Raw genomic sequence first — 25,238 nt, 5'->3', positions numbered from 1 at the left:
ACCTATTCATTTCTTCTTTTATTTTACCTCATTTGAATAAATTTTTCAAGTTTCTTTGTTTTGCTGCATCTGACTTGTAATATTGAGAAGACTTTGAAATATATGGCTCTATTTCTGGCTCTCTCACACTTTGAGATCGCCTCATCAGAGTTTGCCTTGCACTACTACCAGCCCCTGAACTGCCTCTTTGTTGCCTACCTGCAAACCTATGAGATTGGTCTCTTTCCCATTCTGTCTGTTTTGAAGCATAGAATGCTTGACGACATGCAGAACTTTCGTAGGAAGAAATGTCAGGCGGGTATGCAATATTGTCAACATCATCAACTTAATCAATTTGTTGTGATTGCATCAAGTTCCCACGCAATTCATTTTTTATTTGATCTATTCTTTTTATTTTTTTGGCTTGTTTTTCTTTCTAAAACAATTCTCATTTCCTGCTTAACTTCTGGAGGTACTTTGTCACAGAATTTTATATTATGCTGCGGGTCGTAATTTGTTAGGTGCATTCTTAATCTTGTTGCACCACCACTCTTTATTTGTATTCCGCAGTATTTGCAAATAAATCCATTCTTGACATTGGGCATTGATTATCCATGTTCCCATGCTGGATCTTGTTTTCTTCCTTCAGACATTTTTGTAGATAATTTTACTTTCCTACAAGGTAATAATGAATCAAAAATTAGGTGTTAAATTAGTCAACAATTTTAAAATAAAATTATTTGAGATATTTTATTATCAATATAATATTAATAAATAAGACAAACATTAAAATATTAAATTAAATTTACAAAATTTAATGATAATGTACAAAATTACCAATAAATTATAGAAATTAAATTAGTCAGATAAATGAAATAATTTAAACTATATTAAGCTAATAAGTACTTTAATTTATTTAATTACTAGGCTATACTGATTAGGTGTTAAATTACTCTAAATTTGTAAAAAAAAATAAAATTATTTGGATGTTACTCTATAATTTAAAATAAAAATATTTAGATGCTAAATAAAGATAAATTAATTACTAAGAGAAATATTAAATTATTAAATTAAAATTACAAAATTAATGATAATTTTTAGAAAATTATTATTAAGTAGTAAATTTTTAAAATGAATATATTTAAATAAATGAAATAATTTATTAATTTATACTATAATAAGACAATAATAGTAAATTATTCTAATTTTATTTAGTTATTAAATTTACTAGTTATTAACTAATTATTTATTATACATTTATACTAACTTATTATTTAGTATACTAGTAAAGCAGTAAAGTAGTAACTAGTAAGTTAGTAACATTAACTAAGGGGTAAATAGTAAATGGGAGAGGAGGGCATTGCTGTAAATATATTGGGGGCAAGGGGGATTTTGAGTAAATAAAAAAACTTAAAAGTTAAAACATGTTATTTAAAATATAAACCAGCCTTTAGGCAGCCCTTTTATTTTGTGGAGTTGCTGCTGCTGCTGCTTGTGGAGGGAGGGGCGACAGAAGCTACAGACTCTCGTCCCTCGTTTCTTGTCTCTCTTCTCTCGGTTTCTTGCTCGCAGCTCTGCGAGAGCCTCGGCAAAAAGGAAGATTGGAGGCTGGAGTTCTTGCGGCTGGCTGCGACTGTGTGTGACGCCAACAACGATGGAGGTGGAGGGTGAAGCCGAAGGCTAGAGGCAGAGGCTCGAAGGGCTGGCAGGAGGGGATTCGAAGGCTAGTGCTTTTCGGAGTTCGAACTTCAAAGGTGGAGGCAGGAGGCAGCAGAAATTTGGAATCAAAGGTTTTCTTTTTTGAAGTTTGAAGATGGAAGAAGAAGGCTTTGAGAGTTTGAGCTTGAGGTATGTATCCGAATGCATGTTAATTTATACAAATAATTTGTGTATTGGTCGGAGGAATTATTGGGTTGAATAATGGATCTGCAGTGCAGAGTATCTCTGCGAGATGTTTTTTTTCACTGTAAGCTCACGGGTTTCACAACGTGCACAATCACGTGGGAAAAGCAAAAAAAAAAATCCGAGAATAGTCAGAATAGTGCTGAAATTCCTCCCTCCAAATTTTTTTTTTTTTCTTCCACATGATTTCCAGAAAATTTCAGAAGAACAGCCGAAATTTTCGAAATTTCGACATTTCGATTGAAATTTAAGTCCTTGATTCTCCCCTCCTTTGAGGTGCAGTTCTCGGATCCTCATCTAGTTAGTTCTCGTTTTAAACTAGGTATTGTGTATACTCGGCACCCCCACCCACAATCTCTTTCGGTAGCTCATCCGATATCTGATCCTACTATGCTCCATATTCAGTCAGTTGCAACACCTCCATAGCCTTTGGTACATCGCTCTTCTTGAGTGTTTGTACCCACAAACAGGTATGGGTTTCCCTCTTCAAGTTCTGGTAACTCTGTTTCAACTCTTACTGCTGCATTCTCCAATTTAGATATTCCCACTTCCTACTCGCACGCTGCCAAGCATGATTGTTGGCGACAAGCTATGCAGGAAGAAATTGCCGCTCTAGAGGCCAATCACACCTGGGACATTGAGCCTTGTCCTCCCACCATTGTTCCTTTGGGTTGTAAATGGGTTTACTTAGTCAAGGTCTGACTTGATGGAAGTCTGGATCGATACAAAGCTCGCCTTGTTGCACTTGGGAATAATCAAGAATGTGGTGTCAATTATGAAGAGACCAGATGATTACTGTTCGTACAATTCTGGCAATTGTTGCTTCCAGTGAGTGGTCATTACATCAAATGGATGTCAAGAATGCTTTTCTTCATAGGGATCTTAAAGAGTGTATTTATATGAAGCCACCCTCGGGCTTGTTTCCCTCTCCGACTTCACATGTGGCTAAGCTTCTTCGTTCTTTTTATGGTCTCAAACGAGCTCCGAGGGCCTGGTTTGATAAATTCAGCACTACTTTATTACAATATTCATTCAAACAGAGCAAGTATGACACTTCATTGTTTCTTCGGAAATCAAACATGGGTATTGTTGTTCTTTTGGTTTATGTTGATGATATTGTGTTTACTGATTCCGATTCTGCTTTACTTTCTCAGCTCAAGACTCATCTCTTAGAGTCGTTTCATATTAAAGATCGTGGGTCTCTCACTTATTTTCTTGGTCTTGAGGTGAATCATAGTCTCTCAGGTATTTCACTCAATCAACATAAGTATGCCAATGATTTGGTGGCCACAGCTGGCCTTCAGAAGGGTACTTTTTTTTTTATGTCGCTAGGTGTCCTGGGCTTATGCACCAAACTAATCCCACGCCTACGCCAGCCATGCCCATAGCCAATACGTAGGAGGTAAATTCGGATGTGCGGTGCAAGTGGCAGGTTTCGAACCCCAGATCCACCGTTGTAAGCGGCCTTTTGGGACAAGTCCTTACCACCTGACCATATGCTCGGGGGCTTCAGAAGGGTACTTCTGTTGATACTCACCATGGAATTAAATGTTAAGCTTCGCAAAGAGGAGGGTGACTTACTTGTTGATCCCAGTTTATACTGGAAGTTGGTGGGTAGCCTTGTTTATCTCACCATTACTAGACCAGAAAATTCTTTTGCTGTACAGCAAGTCAGTTTCTTTAGACTTCTCGTCATCTTCATTTGCCTGCTGTCTGTAGGATCATACGCTATGTTCAGGGCACTTCTACCTGTGGTTTATTCTTCCCTGCAGGCAATTCTACTCACCTTGCTGCTTATAGTGATGCTGATTGGGCTGGTTGTGCGGATACATGTTGCTCCATCACTGGTTGGTGTGTGTTCTTAGGTGATGCATTGATCTCTTGGAAGAGTAAGAAGCAAGACAGAGTTTCCAAGTCATAGACGGAATTTGAATACCGCGGGATGTCTCTTGCTTGTTCTGAAATTATTTGGCTTTGAGGCTTGCTTGCTAAGCTAGATTTTTCTGAGACTCCTACACCTCTACATGCTGATAATACGAGTGCTATCCAGATCAAGGTCAATCCTGTCCATCATGAGCGCTCGAAGCATATTAAAGTTGATTGTTACTCTATCCATGAAGCATTTGAAGCTCGTGTTATCACTCTTCCACACATTTCCATTGAATTACAAATTGCAGATATCTTCACCAAGGCTCTCACTCGTCATCGACATTGCTTCCTAAGTAGCAAATTGATGCTTGTTGTTCAACCCGCATCAATTTGAGGGGGGCTGTCAGCGGAACAACACATAGCAGAGCAAAAGATTTTTTTCCTTACTTCAGCCCATATTTATTTCCTTATATTTCAATTCATTATTTTGTACAGTTAGCATACATTTAGTTTACATGTATAGGGCTTGATAGATTATAGTTTACTTGTATAGGGCTAGAATCATGCTAGGCCTTATTTACTTTCCATGTTTAGCTAGGCCTGGCAAAACGGGTTTTGACCCAACGGGTCACCCGTGACCCGCGTAGTTAAAATAGGTCTGGGTTCATGGAAATCAACCCTTTTATAAACGGGTCAACCCGTGACTCGCCAGTTTATAAACAGGTTAATTTGGGTTCGGGTCGGGTGACCCGTTTATTTACCCATATATTTAACCCAACCCTAATTTCTTATGAATCTTACCCACACCAGTGAGTCAGTTACCAGTCCCCCACTACCCTCTGTGACTCAGTTCCTCTCCCGATAGCCTAGCACCAGCACGCCCACGTCGTCGCCGTAGATCCTCTCGCCGCATGTCGTCGCCACAGTCCATCTCCCTCTCACTCCCTCTCACTCAACCTCACTCTCATCTCCTTTAGTCCCTCGCAGTGCTCTCACGATCTCACCCTCAAACTCCCTCTCTCGGGCCTCCAATCCCCCGAGGTTGTCTCCTGAACCCGCCAACGAGCAGAGAGAAAGAGAAAGCGAGGGAGAACAAATTGTCAAACAAAATTGCCCTGAAGCTCTACCCAGTCACCTTCCCATCTTAGAAGTTGACTTCCTTTGCTCTCCCGCCAATGGCCGGCCTCAGATCTCCTAACACAATGGCCGGCCTCAGATCTCCATGACTCCATCTACATTATTTTTTTTATTTTTTATTTTTTATATTTTGTTTTTTTTAAGATTGAATAAATAAAATAAGGGGTACTTTTTGTAAAAAAATAAATTAAAAAAATTAAAATATATAATTATTTTTAAACGGGTAACCCGTGACCCTCCCGTTTAATAAACGGGTGGGTTACAGTTTACATGGTTGTGACCCATTTACGACCCAACCCGCTTATGACCTGATCCATTTACAACCCACCCGGACTCAGCCCGCCCGCCCATTTTGCCACCCCTATGCATAGCATTCTTGTAAAGTCTATATAATATACAGAACTCAAGGCCAATTCATTTGGCCATTCACAAAATATTTGACATGTTAATTATTTTGCTGGTGTTTGAAAAAGTGCTGGGTTAATTTCTTAAAGAGTGGCATTGTGGGTATAGGAATCAACCCAAGTCCTTTGTTAGGTTAGCTGATTGTGGTTTTCTGAGTTGGCCGATTACTTATTTAAGTATCCCTTTAAGTGGTAACCCTACTGTCGAGTGCTGATTCTTTTCGGGACTCAATTTTTGAGAACGTTGCTAGGAGGTTGGTTGGGTGAGCCCGATTCTCTCTGGCACAGAATAATTGCAGTAAATTTGGACTTCTTCAAAACAGCTGGGATGTGAAAAAGTTGGGGTTAGTATCACCTCATTAAGTCTTTGGAAAATCTTGTCTCAAATTTATCACACTTTTCCCTCTCATGTCAGATACAGTGTTGTTAGTGGGGAGAGAATCTGTTTATGTGAGGATCATTTTTTAGGGGAGGCTCTTTTGGCTAATACAAGTCCTTGCCTTCATTTATCTTCTTTTCATGATTCCCCTATCTTTGCTTTCTTTCACTTGCAAGAGAGCGAGCACTTTTAGATTTTCATTTTTTAGGAGCCTTAATGAGAGAAACCAGCAAGCTTGTCCCTTTGCTCAGCATGCTTCATTCTTTTCAGCTCCAAATGGAGTGTGACAGAAGAGTTTGGGGTGAGATTCTTCTGGGGAATTTTTTGTATAACTTTCTCTTCTCATTTGACTCATGGTCCTTTTGCCCCTTGCTCTTTCATTTGGAAAGCTAATTTATCTGAAAAAGCACTTATTTGAAAAAGTACTAATCTAAAAGTAATCTATAGTATTACTAATTATAACTACTTTTTCAAATAAGTGCTATTTATTTTTAAAAATAGTTTTTCAAAAAAGACTTATTTTTCCATAAAAAAAAGTAGTTTGGAAAAGTACTTTTTGAAATAAGTACTTATTTAAGTGTAAACCAAACACCACATTATTCTCACAAGTACTTAAATAAGTAATTTTATGAAAAATTAATTATTTTTTAAGATGTTCCAAACGGGGCTTAAGGAAGCGTTTTGTTCTTTGTTGTTTAAGGGGTTTGGAAAGGAGAATGGCAGTGCTCAATTTTGGCTGTCTTCTGGTGTATTTGGTTGGGGAGAAATGCCAGAATCTTTTAAGAACTTGGATACTTCTCTTAACTTGCTTTGGAATAGAATGGTGTTTCTTGCTTGGCTGTGGGTCTTGGCAAATGGTTTTTTTCAGCATTTATTTCTGACAAATCTACAGTGGGACTGGGTTGCTTCTGAAGTAGAGATGTTTTGTAATCTTTATTTTCCAGTTTTCTAGTTAGTTCCTTTTCTGATTGTTGGATTACCACTTTACTTAAAAACTTAAGCTTAGGTTGTGGCACAACAATGTATATCAAGCTTTAACACTCTTCCGCACGTGCAGCCCAATAGCACGTGGAGAGATAAACACACTATAATAACACTCATCGCAGGGAATACAATAATTTTTTAAATACCACACAATATATGTGGGCAACAAGACTTGAATCCAGGACCTGCTGATAACCAGCTCTTATACCATGTTAGATTTCCACTTTACCTAAAAGCTTCAACTGTTAGGTTGTGGGCCAGCAATGTAAATCAAGCTTTAGCAATGATGTATAGGTAGGATATCTTATCCTCCATATTTTCCTTCTTTTTTCTTGTTCTACTCTTCTCTCTCTAGTTAATTGTTTATCCAAAGAAAAATAGTGGATGTTGTTGTCTTCTAGTCGTAGCCGACCCACCAATTCTCTGTCGTATGTCCTGGGCATGCGGAGGTGATAAGTTGTTGGTTGCCTGCCTCTAGCACTCTCTTTGGACATTAGGTGCATTAAATTGGTGTAAAACTCAACTCGAGAGGAAATTTCATGACTACTTTAGCAAGATTTTTGTATTGTACAAGGAGTTTTGAAACTTGATAATCTCCGTCACTTTGAAAAGGGAATAGTTTGTTGAACTTAGTGTCTTAAAAATATAAATTACAACTAGGGGGAAACTTCATTAGCTTTAGAGATATACTAATTTGAAAGACGCTTAAGAAGATGAAGAGCATGCTGATTTCAATGACAAAGGTTCTTCAATTTTGAGCCTGTGTCTGTTTTTGAGTTTTTGGACCCACTTAAGTGACTCAAAAGATGGCTTTGTTGCAAATAACAGACCCCAACATTGAACTAACACTTTAAAGAGATAATGTTTATCCTTTTTCCAGTTGTCATTTATGCAATCTGCTGGAAGAACAGAGACTGAATTATTTGAAAATCTTGGATCCTGTTGATTTTCAATAGGGGCAATGCTGGTGTGGTATCTGATGGAGGAATGAGGATTGTGCAACACCATATGCTACATCAATGGATCCATATTATTTGTCCAATACTTCCACTGAAGCAGCTCCTTTCGATATTCTAGTAAGGCAATGTTTTTTTTTTTTTTGTTCTTTGTTCTCTTCCTATTTGCCTTTTCCAGTACCATACTCTTTATTGTGCTTTATTATTCTATGAATGTTGAGAACAATAGAATTGATGATGCATTGTATTATTATCATATCAAATTGATACTAGGATAATGTACTATTTTATTTTAGTTTAATGGAGAATGTGCAGGATAAGGAGATTCGCGGTTAATGTTAGCTGGTGATGGACAATGTGGAAAGAAGTTTAAGAGAATTCGAGACTATTTGGTTGTTACTACTTACTAGGTATTGTACTCCTGTGAATCTTAGAAATACTGTCATGATCTTCATAAATTACACTTGAAATCTCATCCATTGCTGCACATCATGCAATTTTGATTTGCACCTAGTTGAGTCTATTTGAGCCTCATGGTATTTTATTTTATTTTATTTGGGGATCATTGCACATGTTCTTCCTGGCTTCTTAGCTTCATGGGTTTGCTTTTTGCATAGGCACATTAAAAATTATACTTTTTGGAAATACTTGGAAGAGTTCAACTTTTTTATGTAATGAACTTCATTGCAACTTAGTTGAGCTAGAGATATGCTATTTAGTGATCCTTGAAATAAGATAAAGCATTCAAGGTGCAAAGAAGGTTCAATTACATAACTCAAAGGAGAGAGAAGGATAATACCAACTTTTGGTTTGATGTAGTTTGATAAGCTTGGTTGCTATGCATGTGTCTAGACAAGTATTTGGCCTTTGGATTATCCATAGGTAGCAAGGTCAATCAAGAAGTCCTCACATAGGCCTACACGCACAACTACGCTAGTGGGGTGGTGGGGGTGGGGTGAGGGGCTAGTGTATGGTAGTTTCCTGCAACAACCCTTCTAAGCCCTGTATAGAGGAGAGAATAAGATGAGGCAGCCCCCTTAGGGTAGTCATCTTAATCATATTCTAACATAACTAAAGTTTTTCCTAATCTTAGTCATTATTCATTACATGTAGCCCATCAAGTCACAATGTAGTATCATATGGCAGCCTTTCTAAGCCCTATATAGAGGAGAGAATGAGATGAGGCAGCCCCTCTAGGGTGGTCATCCCATCCGTAGTCTAACATAGCTAAATTTGTTCTAATATTAGTATTTACGTGTAGCTCCTCTATTGTAAATCAGATTGCATCTAATAAAATATATTTCTCATTTCTTATTTATTACATTTTGTTCCTATCACATGTGGCCTCATAGGTTCATTTTAACATGGTTATGGAATTGAAAAAAAAAAAAAATTAACGTCCTTGGGCCCTAAGGCTTCTCGCCTTGCGAGGGTAAGGGGAGGGTCGTCACAGTGTACGCAACCTTACCCCTATTATTATGTGGATAGGCTATTTCCTTGGACTTGAACCTATGATCAACCGATCACAAAGGAGCAACCTTACTGTTGATCCAAGGTCCGCCTCGTGCTAAGGGACCATATCGTATGGCGCCTCTAGAGCGAGCAGAGTTGAGAAAACAACTTGATGATTTGTTGGAAGTGGACTATATTCACCCTTCCAAAGCACCGTTTGGAGCACCGATGTTGTTTTAGAGGAAACATGATGGGAGCATGCGGATGTGTCTAGACAACTTTGCGCTCAATAGAGGTGACTGTGCGCAACGATATCCTATTCCATTGATTGCCAATCTGTTTGTTTAGCTGAGTCATGCCAAGTACTTCACTAAACTTGATTTGAGGTTAAGCTGCTATCAGGTAAGAATTGTTGATGGGGATGAGCCGAAGACAACTTGTGTGGCATTATGGGGGCATATGAGTTCTTGGTGATTCCATTTGGGTTGACGAATGCGCTTGCGACATTCTGTACCTTGATGAATCAGGTATTTCATGAGTAACTCGACAATTTTGTTGTGGTGTACCTGGATGAAATTATTGTCTATAGTGCCACTCTGGAGGAACATAAAAAGCATTTACAGAAGGTGTTGGACAGGCTAAAGGAGAATAGTCTGTATGTGAAGAAAAGAGAAGTGCTCTTTCATTCAGCGGAGCGTCAAATTCTTTGGTCATGTGATTGAGCAAGAGCAAGGTCATATCAGGATGGATATGTAAAAGGTGAGAGCTATTCAATAATGGAAGATCTCAACGACAGTGGAGGAGCTGTGTTCCTTTCTTGGTCTTGCTAGCTATTATAGGAAGTTTGTAGAGGGGCACTCGAGGAGAACTGCTTCTTTGACAAACTATTGAAGAAGGGTCAGGGGTGGAATTGGACAGAGAAGTGCTAGGGAGCTTTTAATGACTTGAAGGATGCCATGATGAGAGATCCAATACTTACTATTCCGAACATCATGAAACCCTTCGAGGTACAAACAGATGCATTAGACTACATCCTTGGAGGAGTCTTGTTACAGGAGGGATATCTTGTTACGTACGAGAGCCGTAAGCTTAGTGAAGCGGAACGGAAGTACACAGCTCAAGAGACGGAGATGCTAACGATGATCCATTGTCGCCGCGTGTGGAAGCATTATCTACTGGGGTCAAGGTTTGTGCTGAAAATGGATAACTACCAGAGAATCTGTGAATTCTGGGCACCTGCAGTAGTAGCAGGGATGGGAAAGACAAATAACCAACCAACTATGTATGCTTTAACTTCGTTCCTCTCGTCTTCCTTATGGAGGATTTTTAGGTGATATTTTATTAAGAAATAACATAAGACTAGTCATCAGAGCTAGTATGTTGGATGACATAGATCGGAAGAACCCAACTATTGAATCTGGTGCTAATTAAGATGGCCTCAAATTGGATAAGGAAGTGAGGCGCTAGGCTTGTCGTTTTATGGCTTACCTCCCAAAGAAACCTGACTTTTTAGGGGCATGGCATTTAATCCTATCTTAATATATGCTCATCCAAGGCCAAGGGTGGATTGAATCCAATGCCATTCAACACTTTTTTGTTTTTTTGGTATGCCGCTCCATGAGCAAGGAGTGGCCTTCTAGGAGGTTTTATTGTAGTGGATAGATAGGACTACTAGTTGCTCGATCTGGACCTTAGCTTTTTGTGTGGATGATGCCGGGAAGAGAAGGGAATGCGTCGAGGTGGTGAACAACAACAACACAAGTACATTTTGGCTTTTCCTTCCATGAGATGATCCAATGCTTTGGATTGATGGATAAGAGATCCAAAAAGCGCTTGGGCGCTTTACATACGATGTAGTCTCCATCAGATACATATCGATTTTTTTTTAAGGATCAAGAATAGATAGTTGTTTCATCAATAGATAGAAATAGGGAATTTTCCCTTATTATTGATAGATTCCCTCTTTATCCATTCCTACTCTTTTGACCTTAAAACTTCGGTAAATGACCATACCGACCAATGCCCGGAAAATTGATGTGCTGGAAGCACAGGTTGCATTGGCATCCAACAATGTGGTAGTAGAGATTGCCCGACTGACAAAACATGTTGATGAATTGGAGCGATCACAAAGGCATCAACAGAGTTCGATGGTGGAAATGTTAGAGGACTTTCACCACACTGTGGAGACCTTGCAAGCTTAGATAGTTGATCTGACTGCAAAGATGAATGTAATCGTTCTTGCTATAGGAAACTCTTAACTCTGAGGTTTAGCAAGACCAAGATATCAGAACCCAGGATGTATGGGGGTGCCCGTGATGCCAAGGAGTTGGAGAAATTCTTGTTTGATATTGAGCAGTACTTTCATGCTTTGAGGATTGACTTAGAATAGGTGAAAGTGGATATTGCGACTTGGTGACGTCAAATTGTGGTGGCATACCAAGTACAATGAAATTGAAAATGGACGTTGTGTATTTGATGTTGGGTATACTTGAAGAGAGAGTTCAACGCCCAATTCTTTCTTGAAAATGTTGAGTACAATGCTAGGAGAAAGCTAAGAGACCTTAAGCATACTAGGTCAATTAAGGAATACATGAAACAATTTTTTGTTTTAATGTTGGATATACGAGCCATGTCGAAAAAGGACAAGTTTTTATTTACTTATTTATTTATTTATTTTTATTTTTTTTAAGGGGTTGAAACCATGGGCAAGGGCAGAACTTTATAGGCAAAGAGTTCAAGGCTTGTCTACCGCACAAGCTACTGCGAAGTGCTTGACAGACTACGCTGGTGATAACACTGCTTCGTCTAAAAAGAGTGTCGTAGGTGGAAACAGCGGGAAGTATTTCACAAAGGGCAAACCCAAAAGTGGGGGAGTAGACAGTAAGGCGTCAACTTCAAAAGAAGCTTCATCGTCTCAAGGGTTCAACACACCTGATGAAAAGGGTAAAATTTCATACTAATTGTGTCTGAGGCCCTTATAGAGTTTCCGAGTTCCCTCACAAGTGATCACTCGATGCCTTGCAAGCATCCATCGCAGAGGGCACATTGGAGAGTGATGAGGAAGAGGAAGATACCCCAAGGATGGACGCAATGTGGCTAGCGAACGCATTGGAAAAGCAGGCGAAAGCACCGAAAGTTACACAAGCGAAAGGGTTGATGTTTGTGGACTTAAAGATCAATGGGAAGAATGCCCGTGCTATGGTGGATACCAGGGCAATCCATAATTTTGTTTCACAGGCAGAGGCAGGGAGACTCAACTTATCTTTGGAGAAGGATTCATGATGCATGAAAGCAATGAGTTCTGTGACCCAGCCTACTTTTGGAGTAGCCAAGCAAGTTACTGTGAAGTTTGGGCAGTGGGCAAGTCATGCAAATTTCACAGCGGTGCAGTTGGATGACTTTCAAGTCATTTTGGGAATGCAATTTTTGAGGGAGACTAGGGCAATGCCAATGCCTTTTGCTGGTTCTTTGTGTTTGATGAGAGATCACCTTTGCATGGTGTAAGCTGTTGCAAAGAAAGGAGACGATGCGAAGTTCCTTTCAGCCATGCAACTTAAGAAGGGATTGAGAAGGGGTGAACAGACGTATCTCCCCACGGTGGTGGTAGAGGAAGATGTAGGCCAAGAGATGGTGCCTATGACCATCTAAGTTGTGTTGGATGAGTACAAGGAGGTGATGCCAAATAAGCTACCTCACAACTTGCCTCCATGACGGGGTGTGGAGCATGAGATCGAGTTGTTCCCAAAAGTTAAACCACTTGCTAAGGGGCTATATTGGATAGCACTTCTAGGGCTAGTAGAGTTGAGAAAACAATTTGATTTGTTGGAAGTGGGATATATTCACCCTTCCAAAGCACTGTTTGGAATACTGGTGTTGTTTTAGAGGAAACATGATGGGAGCATGCGGATATGTGTAGACTATTGTGCGCTTAACAAAATGACATTGTACAACAAGTATCCTATTTTGTTGATTGCTGATTTGTTTGATCAGCTGAGTCATGCCAAGTACTTCACTAAACTTGAATTGAGGTCAGACTACTATCAGGTGAGAATTGCTAATGGGGATGAGCTAAAGACAACTTGTGTGATGCGGTATAGGGCATATGAGTTCTCGGTGATGCCATTTGGGTTGACGAATGCGCTTGCAACATTCTGTACCTTGATGAACTAGATATTTCGTGAGTACCTCGACAAGTTTGTCATGGTGTACTTGGATGATATTGTTGTCTACAATTCCATTTTGGAGGAACATAATGAGCATCTACGGAAGGTGTTGGACAGCATGAAGGAGGACAATCTACATGTGAAAAAAGAAAAGCGCTCTTCACTCATCGTAGCATCAAATTCATTGGTCATGTGATTGAGTAAGGTCATATTAGGATGGATATGGGGAAGATGAGAGCTATTCAAGAATAGAAGATCCAAACGACAGTGAAGGAGCTGCGTTCCTTTCTTGGTCATGTTAAATATTATAGAAAGTTTGTGAAGGGGTACTCGAGGAGAATTGCTCCTTTGGCAGAACTACTGAAGAAGGGTCAGGGGTGGAACTAGATAGAGAAGTGCCAGGGAGCCTTTGATGACTTGAAGGATGCCATGATGAGAGATTTGGTACTTGCTCTTCCGGACATCATGAAACCCTTGAGGTACAAACAGATGCATCAAATTATGCCCTTTGAAGAGTCTTGTTATAGGAGGGACATCTTGTTGCGTAGTCGTAAGCTTAGTGAAGCGGAATGGGAGCACACAACTCAGGAGTAGGAGATGCTAGCGGTGATCCATTGTCTTTGCATGTGGAGACATTATCTACTTGGGTCAACGTTCGTGTTGAAAATGGATAACTCAAATGTTTGGCACTTCTTCACATAGTCAAAGTTGTCTCCTAAGCAGGGCCGATGGTAGGAATTCTTGGCAGAATTTGATTTCTCATTTGAGCACAAGACAGGGTGGATGAACCAAGTGGCTGATGCACTGAGTAGGAAGGCCGAGCTGGCGGCTTTACAGATGGTAACACACTTGACGCTAAGTGCTGTTACCATGCTGATGCGAGAGCGCATCAAGGAGAATTTTGCCAAAGATCTAGTTGCGCAGAATCTCATGAACATAAAAGGGGAAAACACGTTAGTTTTGGATGGAAGACGGATTATTGATGATCCATGGTAGCTGACTTTTTGTGCCACAAGTTGGAGATATGAGGAAGATAGTGCTGAAAGAGTGTCATGATACCATGTGGGTCGGACATCCACGATGGTAGCGTACTTTGGCATTACTGCAGCAGAGGTTCTATTGTCCGCACATGCGTGATGATGTGGTTGATTATACTCGGACTTGTCTCACCTGCCAATAAGAAAAGGTGGAGCGAAATAAGATTGTAGGGCTGCTGGAGCCCCTACTAGTCCCATTCAGACCGTGGGAAAATGTCTCATTGGACTTTATCACCAACTTGCCTAGAGTGGGAGATGCAGGGTCTATACTTGTGGTTATAGATAGGTTTTTGAAGTACAGTATGTTTATACCCATACTGAAGTATTGTTCAGCAGAGGAGACGACACAACTATTCGTTAAGAATATTGTGAAGTATTAGGGTGTTATCCAAGATATTGTCAGTGATCGGGACTCAAGATACACTGGCAACTTTTGGGCAGAACTTTTGAGAATCCTTGATTCACAACTTGACATCTTTTCGAGCTATCATCCACAGACAGAGGGACAGATGGAGAGATTCAATAGGCTACTATAAGAGTACTTGTGTCATTTCGTCAAGGCTAACCAAAAGAATTAGGTGCAACTACTTGATGTGACACAATTCTGCTTCAATGCCCAAAAGAGCTCAACAACCAACAAGAGTCCTTTTGAGCTTGTTACTAGTCAACAACCATTGTTTCCTTAGACAGTGGACAAGCCATATAGAGGAAAGAGTCCAAGAGCGTACGTCTTCACCAAAGAATGGAGAGAGAATGCAGAGATTGCCCTAGCCTACTTGGAGAAAGCTTCTAAGTGGATGAAGTAGTGGGGCATATTAGGGGAGAAGACCGCAACACTTCAACGTAGGTGACTTGGTGCTTATTGAATTCAATCCTGAACAGATCATGTCACTATGAGGATGAGATAGGAGACTACTTTGAAATGTGAAAGACTAGTCCCTATCTTGACAAAATTCGAGAAGACCTCTTACAGAATTGACCCTTTGGCTTGGATGAAAGTGCATCTCGTGTTTCACGTTAGCTGCCTCAATTCGAACAGATCATGTCACTATGAGGATGAGATAGGAGACTACTTTGAAATGTGAAAGACTAGTCCCTATCTTGACAAAATTCGAGAAGACCTCTTACAGAATTGACCCTTTGGCTTGGATGAAAGTGCATCTCGTGTTTTACGTTAGCTGCCTCAATTCGTTCAATGCCGACACCAAAGATCTAAGTAGAAGTCAGTCAGCTAGAGCATAATTGAAGACAGTGCAGCTTGACAGACAAGAAGTTGAAGACATCCTTGCAGATAGAGAGTTCTCATCCTTAAGGAAGAAGCGGCAAGAGTTCTTAGTGAAGTTGAAAGACCTTGGTGACGAAGAAATTAGTTGGGTTTCTGCTGAAGATATGCAACCGTTTGTGGACAAAGTTGGAGTGTACTTAGCGTCAAAGTCTACGAGGACGTTGACTGCATAAGTGGGGGAGTGTCGTGAGCCGAGCTTGTTCAGGGTTTTATGCTTGCCTGTGACTACATGTCTTGTGCGTTTGAGATGGGTTTCCATTATGTAAATACTAGCGTAAGATTATTTTTTAGAGGGAGTTTTTCCCTAGGCTAAAAAAGGGAGTATGACTCTTAGGTCATAGTGATGTTTCCTAGTGCCGGAGTGAGAATAGCATAGAAAGCTCTTTAGGGGGAGGGTGAGTGTTCAACTTGTAAAACTCACTAGCTATTGTAAACGTGTTTAGTCTACTTGCCTCCCTCGCTAGGCACTTGTTGTTAACAGGGATGTTGATAATGAATTATACGTTGCTTCAATATTTACTGCTTACGTGTCATTGCTTTCATAAGTTGCTTATTGCTTTTTCTTATATTTGTTTGAATGATAATGGAAGTGTTATGTTGGTGAATTGTGGTAAATGCTAGGGTGGGTAGTTAAACAAGAGTGGTTTAGCTAGGGCCGCAACAAATGTGTGAAATATTTGGCCCGTTACAATTAGAGAGAGAGAGAGAGAGAGAGAGAGAGAGAGAGAGAGCAGGACTCTCTAAAGCTCTTCACACTCTGTGTCCTTCGATCACTATGATGTGTGGCAATCCCTCTCCCCCTACGATTTTGGGTACTCCCCGGGGGGGGGGGGGGGAAATACCCTCACTTCGTTCTCAAAGGACTATAGTCTCATCGTTTGTGCCTCTCACCCGAGAGTCACTTCACTAAAGGAAAAAAGTGTGAACTATGAGTTTTCGAAGGACTACTTTAGTCTCGTTCGTGCCTCTTACCCAAAAGGTGCTTCACTAAAAAGTGTCAAAAAGAAGGGCTTTAGCAGGGCTTAAAAGGCCAAATAAATCGTTTTTGCAGCTCCATAACTGCTAGTTGGTGAAGCAGAGCGAAAACCCTCGCCCCTAGATTGCTAAGCAGGTTTGTCTTGCCCCTACTCATACTGCCAGAGAGAGTTGCTTGTAAGATCAAAATTGGATGTGGAGTTTTGATTGAATTAAAGCGACGCCAACCAGTACGGGAAATGTTGGGCCCGTTTGGTTGTTGAAAGCATTTTCTATTTTCGTTTTCCAAAGAACTATAAGAGCTCGAACTTCTTCTTATTATTTTTTTTTTGAGTTTTTCAAGATTTGTTTTGAAAGGCTAGAAAATATAGGATTTGTTTAGTTACATAAAACAATTTTCTTTTTTCATTTCTAGATCTCCATATAATTACAAAATCATACATTGTTTCCAGTTTCCCAAAAATTATATAAGGAATTAGAAATCTAGAAAACAATAAAAATACGTTTTCCAACTTTTCTGTACAAATTTAGAAAATTGGAAAAACAGGTGGAATTTATGTAATTATTTGAAAATTTTTAATGGAAAATAAAATTGTTTCCCACAGATGAATAGTGACAAAACTTTTATTATTTTTTTGATTTATTATACAAATATTGTTAAACTAAAAAATAAGTTTTTTTAATAAATTATTTGAAAACTAAAAATAGAAAATGAAAGCTGTTTTCTTCTATAGCTAAATAGGCAGCCGTCAGAAATTCTGTTATAAAAATAACTTTTTAAAGTGTCGTTGATGGTCCACAAAAGCTTAAAAACTAAATATTTGAAATGCTCGTTCAACCAACAACTATATTTTTGATGTGGTTTTCATTCAATTATTACTTTTGGGTTTGGGGTTGGTGAAGATGTGGACAAGAAAGAATCAAGGGTATGTTTGGAATATTTTCTATTCAGTCAAGAAAAAAATTATGATAATACATTTGTTTAAGGTAGTCATAGGTTTTTATTTTTATTTTTATTTTTTTGGTTGGTTCTCAACTGTTTAAAAAAAAATAAAATTTGAAAACAATATTTTATGATTTTTAGTTATTTTGATAGCCTTTTGTTAGGAAATTTTAATATACAAAATTAACTTTTATGGATTAAATAATTCATTTTATACTTTTTAATTAAAATAAAAATAAAATTACCGTGTGAATTTAAATGATAATTAAAATAAAATATTCATAGAAGTTATAAAAAGTTGAAAAAACAATAAGGGATTTAAAAAATATATATATATATATATATATATATTTTTTTTTCAATTGTCATTTGCAATTGTTCTTGTAGCACTAAAAAATGAGTTTTGAAATATGATAAGTAAATAATAATTATTATAAAATTCTATTTTTATTATAGTATTTTTGAATTTTTATGTATTTATTGTTTTAATTATATTTTTAATTGCCATTTGATTGAAGAATAGAAAAAAAAAAAAGAGCATATTTTAATCATTTATTTTTAATTTGTTTTAAATTTGAGAAATATTGACCAAATAAGTTGTTTTTAGTTTTTTGTCGACTTTAGCTTTTAGGTTTTGTTAGCTTTTAGTTTTTAGTTTTTGTTGGTTTTTGGTTTTCATTTATGACTTTCATTTTCATAATTTTTAGTAGTGATAGTGTTGATTAAGGTGTAATCCCAAAAGAGAAAAAAAAGGGGGGGGGGGGGTGAATTGGGTATTTTGAAAATTCTTTGACCCTATTTACCAATCAATCCCTATTTCTATGTTTAACTAATTAATGTCTAGAATTTGATGTTGATTTGAATTACTAAATCAATGAATTTCTTTTTACCCAATTAAATGCGTGTAAAGTTATTCAGCATACACAAGCAAACAGGAAATTGAAATATGATGCGGAAAATAATAAGGATAAGGGAATAGAGAATGCAACCACGATTTTACGAGGTTCAGCCAATCCGGCCTACATTCTCGCCTTGAGCAATCCACTCAAGGATTCCACTATAATCCCTGCTCCTTAAATTGGGACGGAACTTCCCTTACAATTCGCTGCTTACTTGAGGTGCAACTCCCTCCTAATCCGCTGCTTACAAGAGATACAACTCTCTCTCAACTCGGGTTCACAAACTGAATGTTGAATACAATTTAATCTGCAAAACACTCAATGTTGCTTTTAACAAAGCTAGTGAGTACAATTCAAAGTCCTAGTACATAATCATATGATAAAACTTGAAGCTCAAAATGTATGGAAACGATACAATCGTTTATGTATGATATGCTTCAACACACAAATCCTTCTTTAACCAAAACTCCCAAGTAATGATATATTTAAAATGCTTTGGAATATATTAGGGTTCTAGTTCACTTTGTAAAGATGCACAAATATATCTAATGTGAACTTGTTAAAAACTTTATCTTGAATATTTTATCAATCTATATAAAAAAGCTTTCTTTCAATTATTTAATCACAACCCAATCTTTGTAATATGCAAATATATATATACGATATGTAATTCAAAGATCAAAATACTGAGTATAAGGTTTTTCAAACAAAATATCCCTCAATAAAGTAAATATTTATGAATACCAAGGATATATATTCAAGTGTTTTAATATATCTAAAATATGAATCCTTTAACTGAATGCACACTTGAATCAAACTATTCAATCAATGACAAAACCTTAATCAAATAGTGAGATTATCCAAATAATCTATGTGAAAATATACTCACTATCAATCTCCCGACTTATTTTAATAATAGATTTGGAATGAGAAGTTCTTTGAAAAATAGGTATACTCTTGAATCAAATACTATTCAATCAATAGCTAAAACCTTTCTTAAGTGATTATCTTGTAAAAAAAATATTTATATGTATATGCATTCAAAATCAATTTCTCTAATGATATTCAATAACAAGTTATGAGATGAGAAGCTCTTAAAAAATAACTTGAATCACCAAACCTCAATACCAAGATGAAATACAAAATGTATACGTGAGTTCCCTTCTGGTTTTCTGAATTGATTTGCTCAAAGACAATGTGTAGAATGAAGTGCAAGCAATCGTATATCAATCAGCTCAAGTTTCTCTATTTTCTTTCAATAAGATGTGTTCTTCTCTTCTTGTGAGTCTTAGTTTGGTTATAGGGTTTAGATATTTAGTATTTATAGTATCTTACCCTTAAGATTGATCTCAGCCGTTGGATCAAAGAAAAAGCTCGCGAGTTCTATTAATAAAAATATGATTTTTAAACTTTCCCGCGACTTCAAGCTACTAATGTTGAAGTTTAGGCTCCTAAAGTGACTTCAGGCGACTGAAGTTCCAGTTCAGGCAACCGAAGTACCTCGGCCTTCTTGCTATGTTTTCCCATTAATTCTTCAGGCTACCGAACTTAATCTTCAGGTTCCTAAAGAAATTCTTGAAGTACCTCGGCCTTCTTGCTATGTTTTCCCATTAATTCTTCAGGCTACCGAACTTAATCTTCAGGTTCCTAAAGAAATTCTTTAGGCTACTGAGGGTGAGTTCAGGTTACTGAAGTCCCCTTTTTCTCAATTTTCCCTTCCTTTTTTTTTTTTTTTTAATTTAAAAATCTATTTTATTTTCTTTATTGACTTTTTTATAAAGGTACTTTCCAAGGTTTTAAGAATATTTTTAAGTTCATGAAAGTTCCCTAATGATATACATGAAATGCATGAATCCTAAAATCATTCTAAGTTATGTTGCACCTCAAATTAAATCATATGAAAATGTAAGTACATGAGTTCTAAATACCCATTCCCAAGATGTTCTTGAATTTTGCCGCTTGCATCTTGATTCTCGTATTCTTTGAGTTCCATGGATCTTGCCAAGATATGTCAGCTTTACTTTATGGCTTCCATGACTCGTTATCTTTCCGTGCATGCTTAATATAGGTCATGTTCACAAACTCAATGCACAAATCAAATAAAAAGTGATTTGTCATTATCAAAACTGGATTGGACTCGTAGAGTCAACAGATACCAAACAGCCCCTAAGATATTTACTACAAATATTAAGATTCAAAATATATTACCTAGGGAGGATGAAGGTGTTGGCCTTTATTTTTTGTATTTTCCTTGAATATAGAAGGGAAAGGGGTTGACTTAAAATAACCTGGAATGAGATAGTGAGGAAGTATTTAATTGCTTTGAAGAAAATTCCCTTGATCGCTTGAATTGGTGGAAAAGGATTTGTTGGTGGAAAATGATTCATATAGACATCCACATAGTGGGATTTAAGGCTTCTTATTGTTGTTATGAGATACTCATTTTCTATGGTAATGAATGATTGAATACCTACAGTTCCTGTATTGTATTAATCAGGTTAACTATTACAGTTCCTGTATTGTATTAATGAATGTTGTTATGAGACTCATTTTGGATGGGTAATGAATGATTGAATACCTAAAGTTCCTGTATTGTATTAATTATGTAACTATTACATGATTTGATACAAATAAAGCACAAACTGATTTGGTACTTGAGCAGACTGTAGTCTACATCATAGAGGATCACATCATTGAATCTTGTATAAAGTTTGTGCATCATTTTGATCTGTTTCTAGAAGTGAAAATTGAAAATGAGTTGATTATGAATCATAAAGTTAGTTCCATTCTTGCCTGACAACATTGCTCTCTAGATAAATTGTTGGCTTAGTCAGCCATCGATTATTTCCAGATAGAAAAGATTTAATGTTGGTTTCTTTCATTTTTCATTCATCTTAAATAATAAAGAGTTGATTTTTCTGTATGGAAAAAAAATGAAGGGCTGAGCCGCAGAGGTGTAGATTATGGAGTTTTCTTTCTGCCTTGTGTCTGAATAGGACACTACAAGTGTCCCTCATGACTCATGAGCGATATGATAATTTTGCACTAAGATATTCTCATATTGCACGTGTTTATTTCTTCCTACAGGATACAGGTAGCAAGACTTGTGAGTTTTGGTTGCTTTCTAAACTGAGCTCTGTTCACTTGGCAGCTTTACCCCTGCACTGGCAATTGCTTGTTAATATGTAATGGATGTTTGGTTGAGATCTGCTCCACCATTGTACCCTTTTCCGCCCCTAATGGAACACATTGCAGAGGTGGTATGGTGCAAAGCGTTGCTCCATTGGAATGGGCTTGCTAGTTGCCGACTCATATCGGATGTTGGACATGAAAGCCTGTCAAATTGGGGGACTGCAACGATATAGGCCTCAGATGAAGCCATTAAGCTTTCCTCCATTGCACTGGGCTTGCTAGTTGCAGACGCATAATGGATGTCGACCTTAGAAGCCTGCCAAAGTGGGAGACTCCGATGTTATAGACCTCAGATTGAAGCCATAGCATTAGTATTGATGTCAGTTGAAGCCTGCCAACTTGTTTCATTACTGATGTGTATCGTACAGTAAAACTAGAAGTTCTCTCCTTTTAGTTAGTGCGAAATAGTTCTGGGTTTGACTTCCTGATCGAATTAGTGGTTACATTGTAAGAGTTTGAAAATTAATTTTGAACCTCAAACTACCTTAGCTTGCATTTGGTTTGTGGAATCGTTTTAGAATTTTCATTATTCATGTTTGTTTTGAGGTTGAAAAAAATATCATGATAGTAATATCATTTATTCTGAGTCTTTTAATATTTTTTTTTTTTTTTTGGTCCTGGAATATGTTACACCAAGGGGTAGTTTAAGTTCAGCATAAAAAAGAGGTAAGATATTTTTATTGGGAGTAACCTTCCACTTATGGCTAAAATTAATTTTGATGGTTCTTTTGGAACTAATCAGGAGTTATTGGTCTAGTTACTTGTAATAGGCTATGAAAACCATCGTAGGTAAGGGGAGATAGATGACAATTCCAGTTTCCATTTATCATCTCTGCTTTTTATTTTATATTATCATTCTTGTACAGTGAAAAAATATTTTATGTCAGCGTACTTGCTTATGTTGTTTGTTATGAAAATAATCAATAATCCCTAATCCCTAATCCCTAATCAATGATTCAGCTAATCTGTAATGGATTTTTTTCCAATGGTTCGAGCCACTTCTAAAAGTTGACTAAGCTCATGGGAAATTACAACCTCCGGAAGCTTACAATAAAATTTTTACAATGAGTAATCAAGGAAGAGAAACGGCAAGATTTGAGCCCCAAGTAAAATCAGCATCACCTGAATATCATTTCTGGTGAGGAGCATGACTTGCATTGGAGTCTTTCTGCATGTAAGACTTGTAATTCACCAATGGTAAAATATCATTGTAATTTGAATCCACAAAAGTGGGATGTGTTTTAATGTAGATTTTAATAGTATAGGTACCACACTACTTTAATGTATTTGAATCAAATTCTTGAATTTTGAATACTGTAGGAATTAATAACTATGACTTGCCAATTACCTAAAATTTAAGGATTTAAAATGTAATGTGGTTAGTGTCATGTATTACCCCCCATGACGGGTTGTATAGCCCGATAGTGAGACCTGACAATGGTTGACCGACCACTGCCGAGTCAAAATGTCTGTAAGTACGATGGGCCTGCCACACCCTAATTCGGATTGCCAAGTGGATTTCTACAACTCTACAATGAAAGTCACATCGACTATCCATCTCCCACCCCCTCTACTGGCAGGAGTGGTTAGCACAAGTCTGAACTGAATTGAACTATATAGCTATGGTACCGTACTCCTAAAAACTAATTTGAACTATCATCCGGGTTCTAATAACATATAGTACATGATCATACTCTGTTTTAACATAAATAGATTGATAACATTTTCTGAATTCTGTATTAACATAAATAATCACGGCCTTGCACCGGATCACATACATAACTATGGCCTTGCCGGCTATCAATCATGACCTTGCGCTGAACATATCAAAGATATTGAACTGAGCATATGTACTGTTTATCATATATTCTGAAACCATAATTTCATGTATTATCCTTGTTATTCCTGAAAATAACTATAAAAATGTCTTTTCTGTAAATCTGACTTAACATAATAAAATATACGTGAAACAATTTTCATGCCACACAAACTAAATAAATAAAAAATGCATGAAATCTGTTCTAGAATTACATTTTCTGACATTTTACACAAAAAACATACTCCTGTGTAATAGCAGCAGTATTTTCCCAAATATACTCATACATAATACATGCTTTCTGAAAATTAATCTGTTATTAAATAATAATAATTTTCATAGAAAGTTATTGCCTTAGTTTATTCCCTTATCTGACTACTAGAAAACCCCTAAAATGACTAGTCCTGCACCTGCAGGGTTTCCTGCTCAACACCTTGAAAACATCATTGCCCCAAGCAAAACTTCAGTATTTCTTCAAACGCTACATTTTATACAATTGTAGGAATGCCAAATACTCAATAAAAAGTCTTAACCTGGGATGAAGTCCAAGTTAGCCCCACCAACGATCTACTCCAGCAGACTAGAAGAGAACTTCCCTAGGAGTAGCGTGGTAGCTTCAGATCATCGATCCGGCAAAGAAAGGACTCAAAATCTTAGTGAGAAGGAAGGAGAACCGAAGAGGAGATAGATAGATAGATAGAGAGAGAGAGAGAGAGAGAGAGAGAGAGAGAGAGAGAGAGAGAGAGAGAGAAATTCTTCGCGTGAATTATGTGGTGAAAACTAAATTCAGGCAATTTATACACCTGCACTCGTCGATGAGACACATCACCTCGTCGATGAGGCCATGAAGGAAGTTTATTGACGAACGCTTATTCCTCGTTGAAGAAATTCAGAACTGAAAATAACCCCTCGGTATCTTCTCGTCAACGAGATGCATGTTCACGTCGATGATCCCATCAAGCGTGCTCGTCGATGAACGCGTTGAGTTCGTTGACGAGACCCTGTTAAATTCTAAATTTACAATTTCCTTTTCTCTTCTCCTCCTATTATTTAATTAACATAATTTACCGGGTCTCTACATTCTCCATTCCTTATAAAAAATTTCGTCCCCGAAATTTACTATTCATATGATTCACCATCCCCTAAAGGCAAACAGTCTACTTATTTTATTACTTACCCTCACTTATGGTGGAGGAATATCGTGGTTACATTCAAATTTCTGGGAGATTACATATACAAAATAAAATTCTCCCGAAACTAGAATACTATCTACTAACTAAAAATTACTACGTGAGTTAGTTATCTTGCAAAAGAAACTTTACATATTCATTTATACTATTTTCCATCTACTACCACTCCCCACTGAAAAGATACAGGTATCTCTGGCATACTTATTCCTCGAGTTCCCAAGAAGCTTCTTCTATTATGTGATTTCTCCATAGGACTTTTATTAGAGGAAGCTTCTTATTGCGCAATTCCTATTCTTTCCTATTCAGAATCTGAATTGGTACCTTCCCATAAGCTAGTGAATTATTGAGCTCTAATTCACTATAACTGATTACATAGGAGGGGTCTGGGACGTATTTCTTCAACATAGAGACATGGAACACGTCGTGTATCCTGGACAAAGCAGTTGGTGAAGCTAGCCTGTAGGCAACTGGCCCTAATTTCTCAAGAATTTAAAATTGACCAATAAACCTAAGGCTAAGTTTACCCTTCCTTCTAAACCTCATAACACCCTTTAATGGAGCTATTTTAAAAACACATGATCACCAATATCAAACTCCAATTTCCTGTGGCGGGTATTGGCGTAACTCTTCTATCGTCTTTGAGCTGCACTAATTCTATCTCTAATGAGCCGAACCT

General features: G+C 37.6%; 2 protein-coding genes across 9 annotated transcripts in view; both read left to right on the top strand.

Annotated features, from left to right (window-relative positions):
- The window catches only part of LOC131149339 (uncharacterized), a 70,269-nt gene extending 48,116 nt beyond the window's left edge, over window positions 1-22,153 (top strand). For 2 of the 8 annotated variants that reach the window (XR_009135201.1, XR_009135205.1), the window contains 3 exons: window positions 7,611-7,730; window positions 7,907-8,020; window positions 21,452-22,153. The gene's annotated coding sequence lies outside the window, so the exon portion shown is untranslated. The remainder of the gene's footprint in view (window positions 1-7,610; window positions 7,731-7,906; window positions 8,021-21,451) is intronic. The other 6 variants (XR_009135198.1, XR_009135204.1, XR_009135202.1 and 3 more) reach the window with 5 other exon arrangements.
- LOC131148117 (uncharacterized) lies at window positions 10,019-10,396 on the top strand. The gene has a single exon (XM_058097849.1). The coding sequence runs from the start codon at window positions 10,019-10,021 to the stop codon at window positions 10,394-10,396; it is 378 nt and encodes a 125-aa protein (XP_057953832.1).
- Window positions 22,154-25,238: the final 3,085 nt, after the last annotated feature.

This window comes from Malania oleifera, chromosome 2, assembly GCF_029873635.1.
Source record: "Malania oleifera isolate guangnan ecotype guangnan chromosome 2, ASM2987363v1, whole genome shotgun sequence".
Lineage (NCBI taxonomy): Eukaryota > Viridiplantae > Streptophyta > Magnoliopsida > Santalales > Ximeniaceae > Malania > Malania oleifera.
Note: the sequence above shows the minus strand (reverse complement) of the source record. Positions and strands in the feature narration are given on the sequence as shown.

Excerpts from the sequence above, each read along its gene's own strand:
- LOC131148117 (XM_058097849.1), top strand. The coding sequence starts at position 10,019 with ATGATGAGAGATCCAATACTTACTATTCCGAACATCATGAAACCCTTC.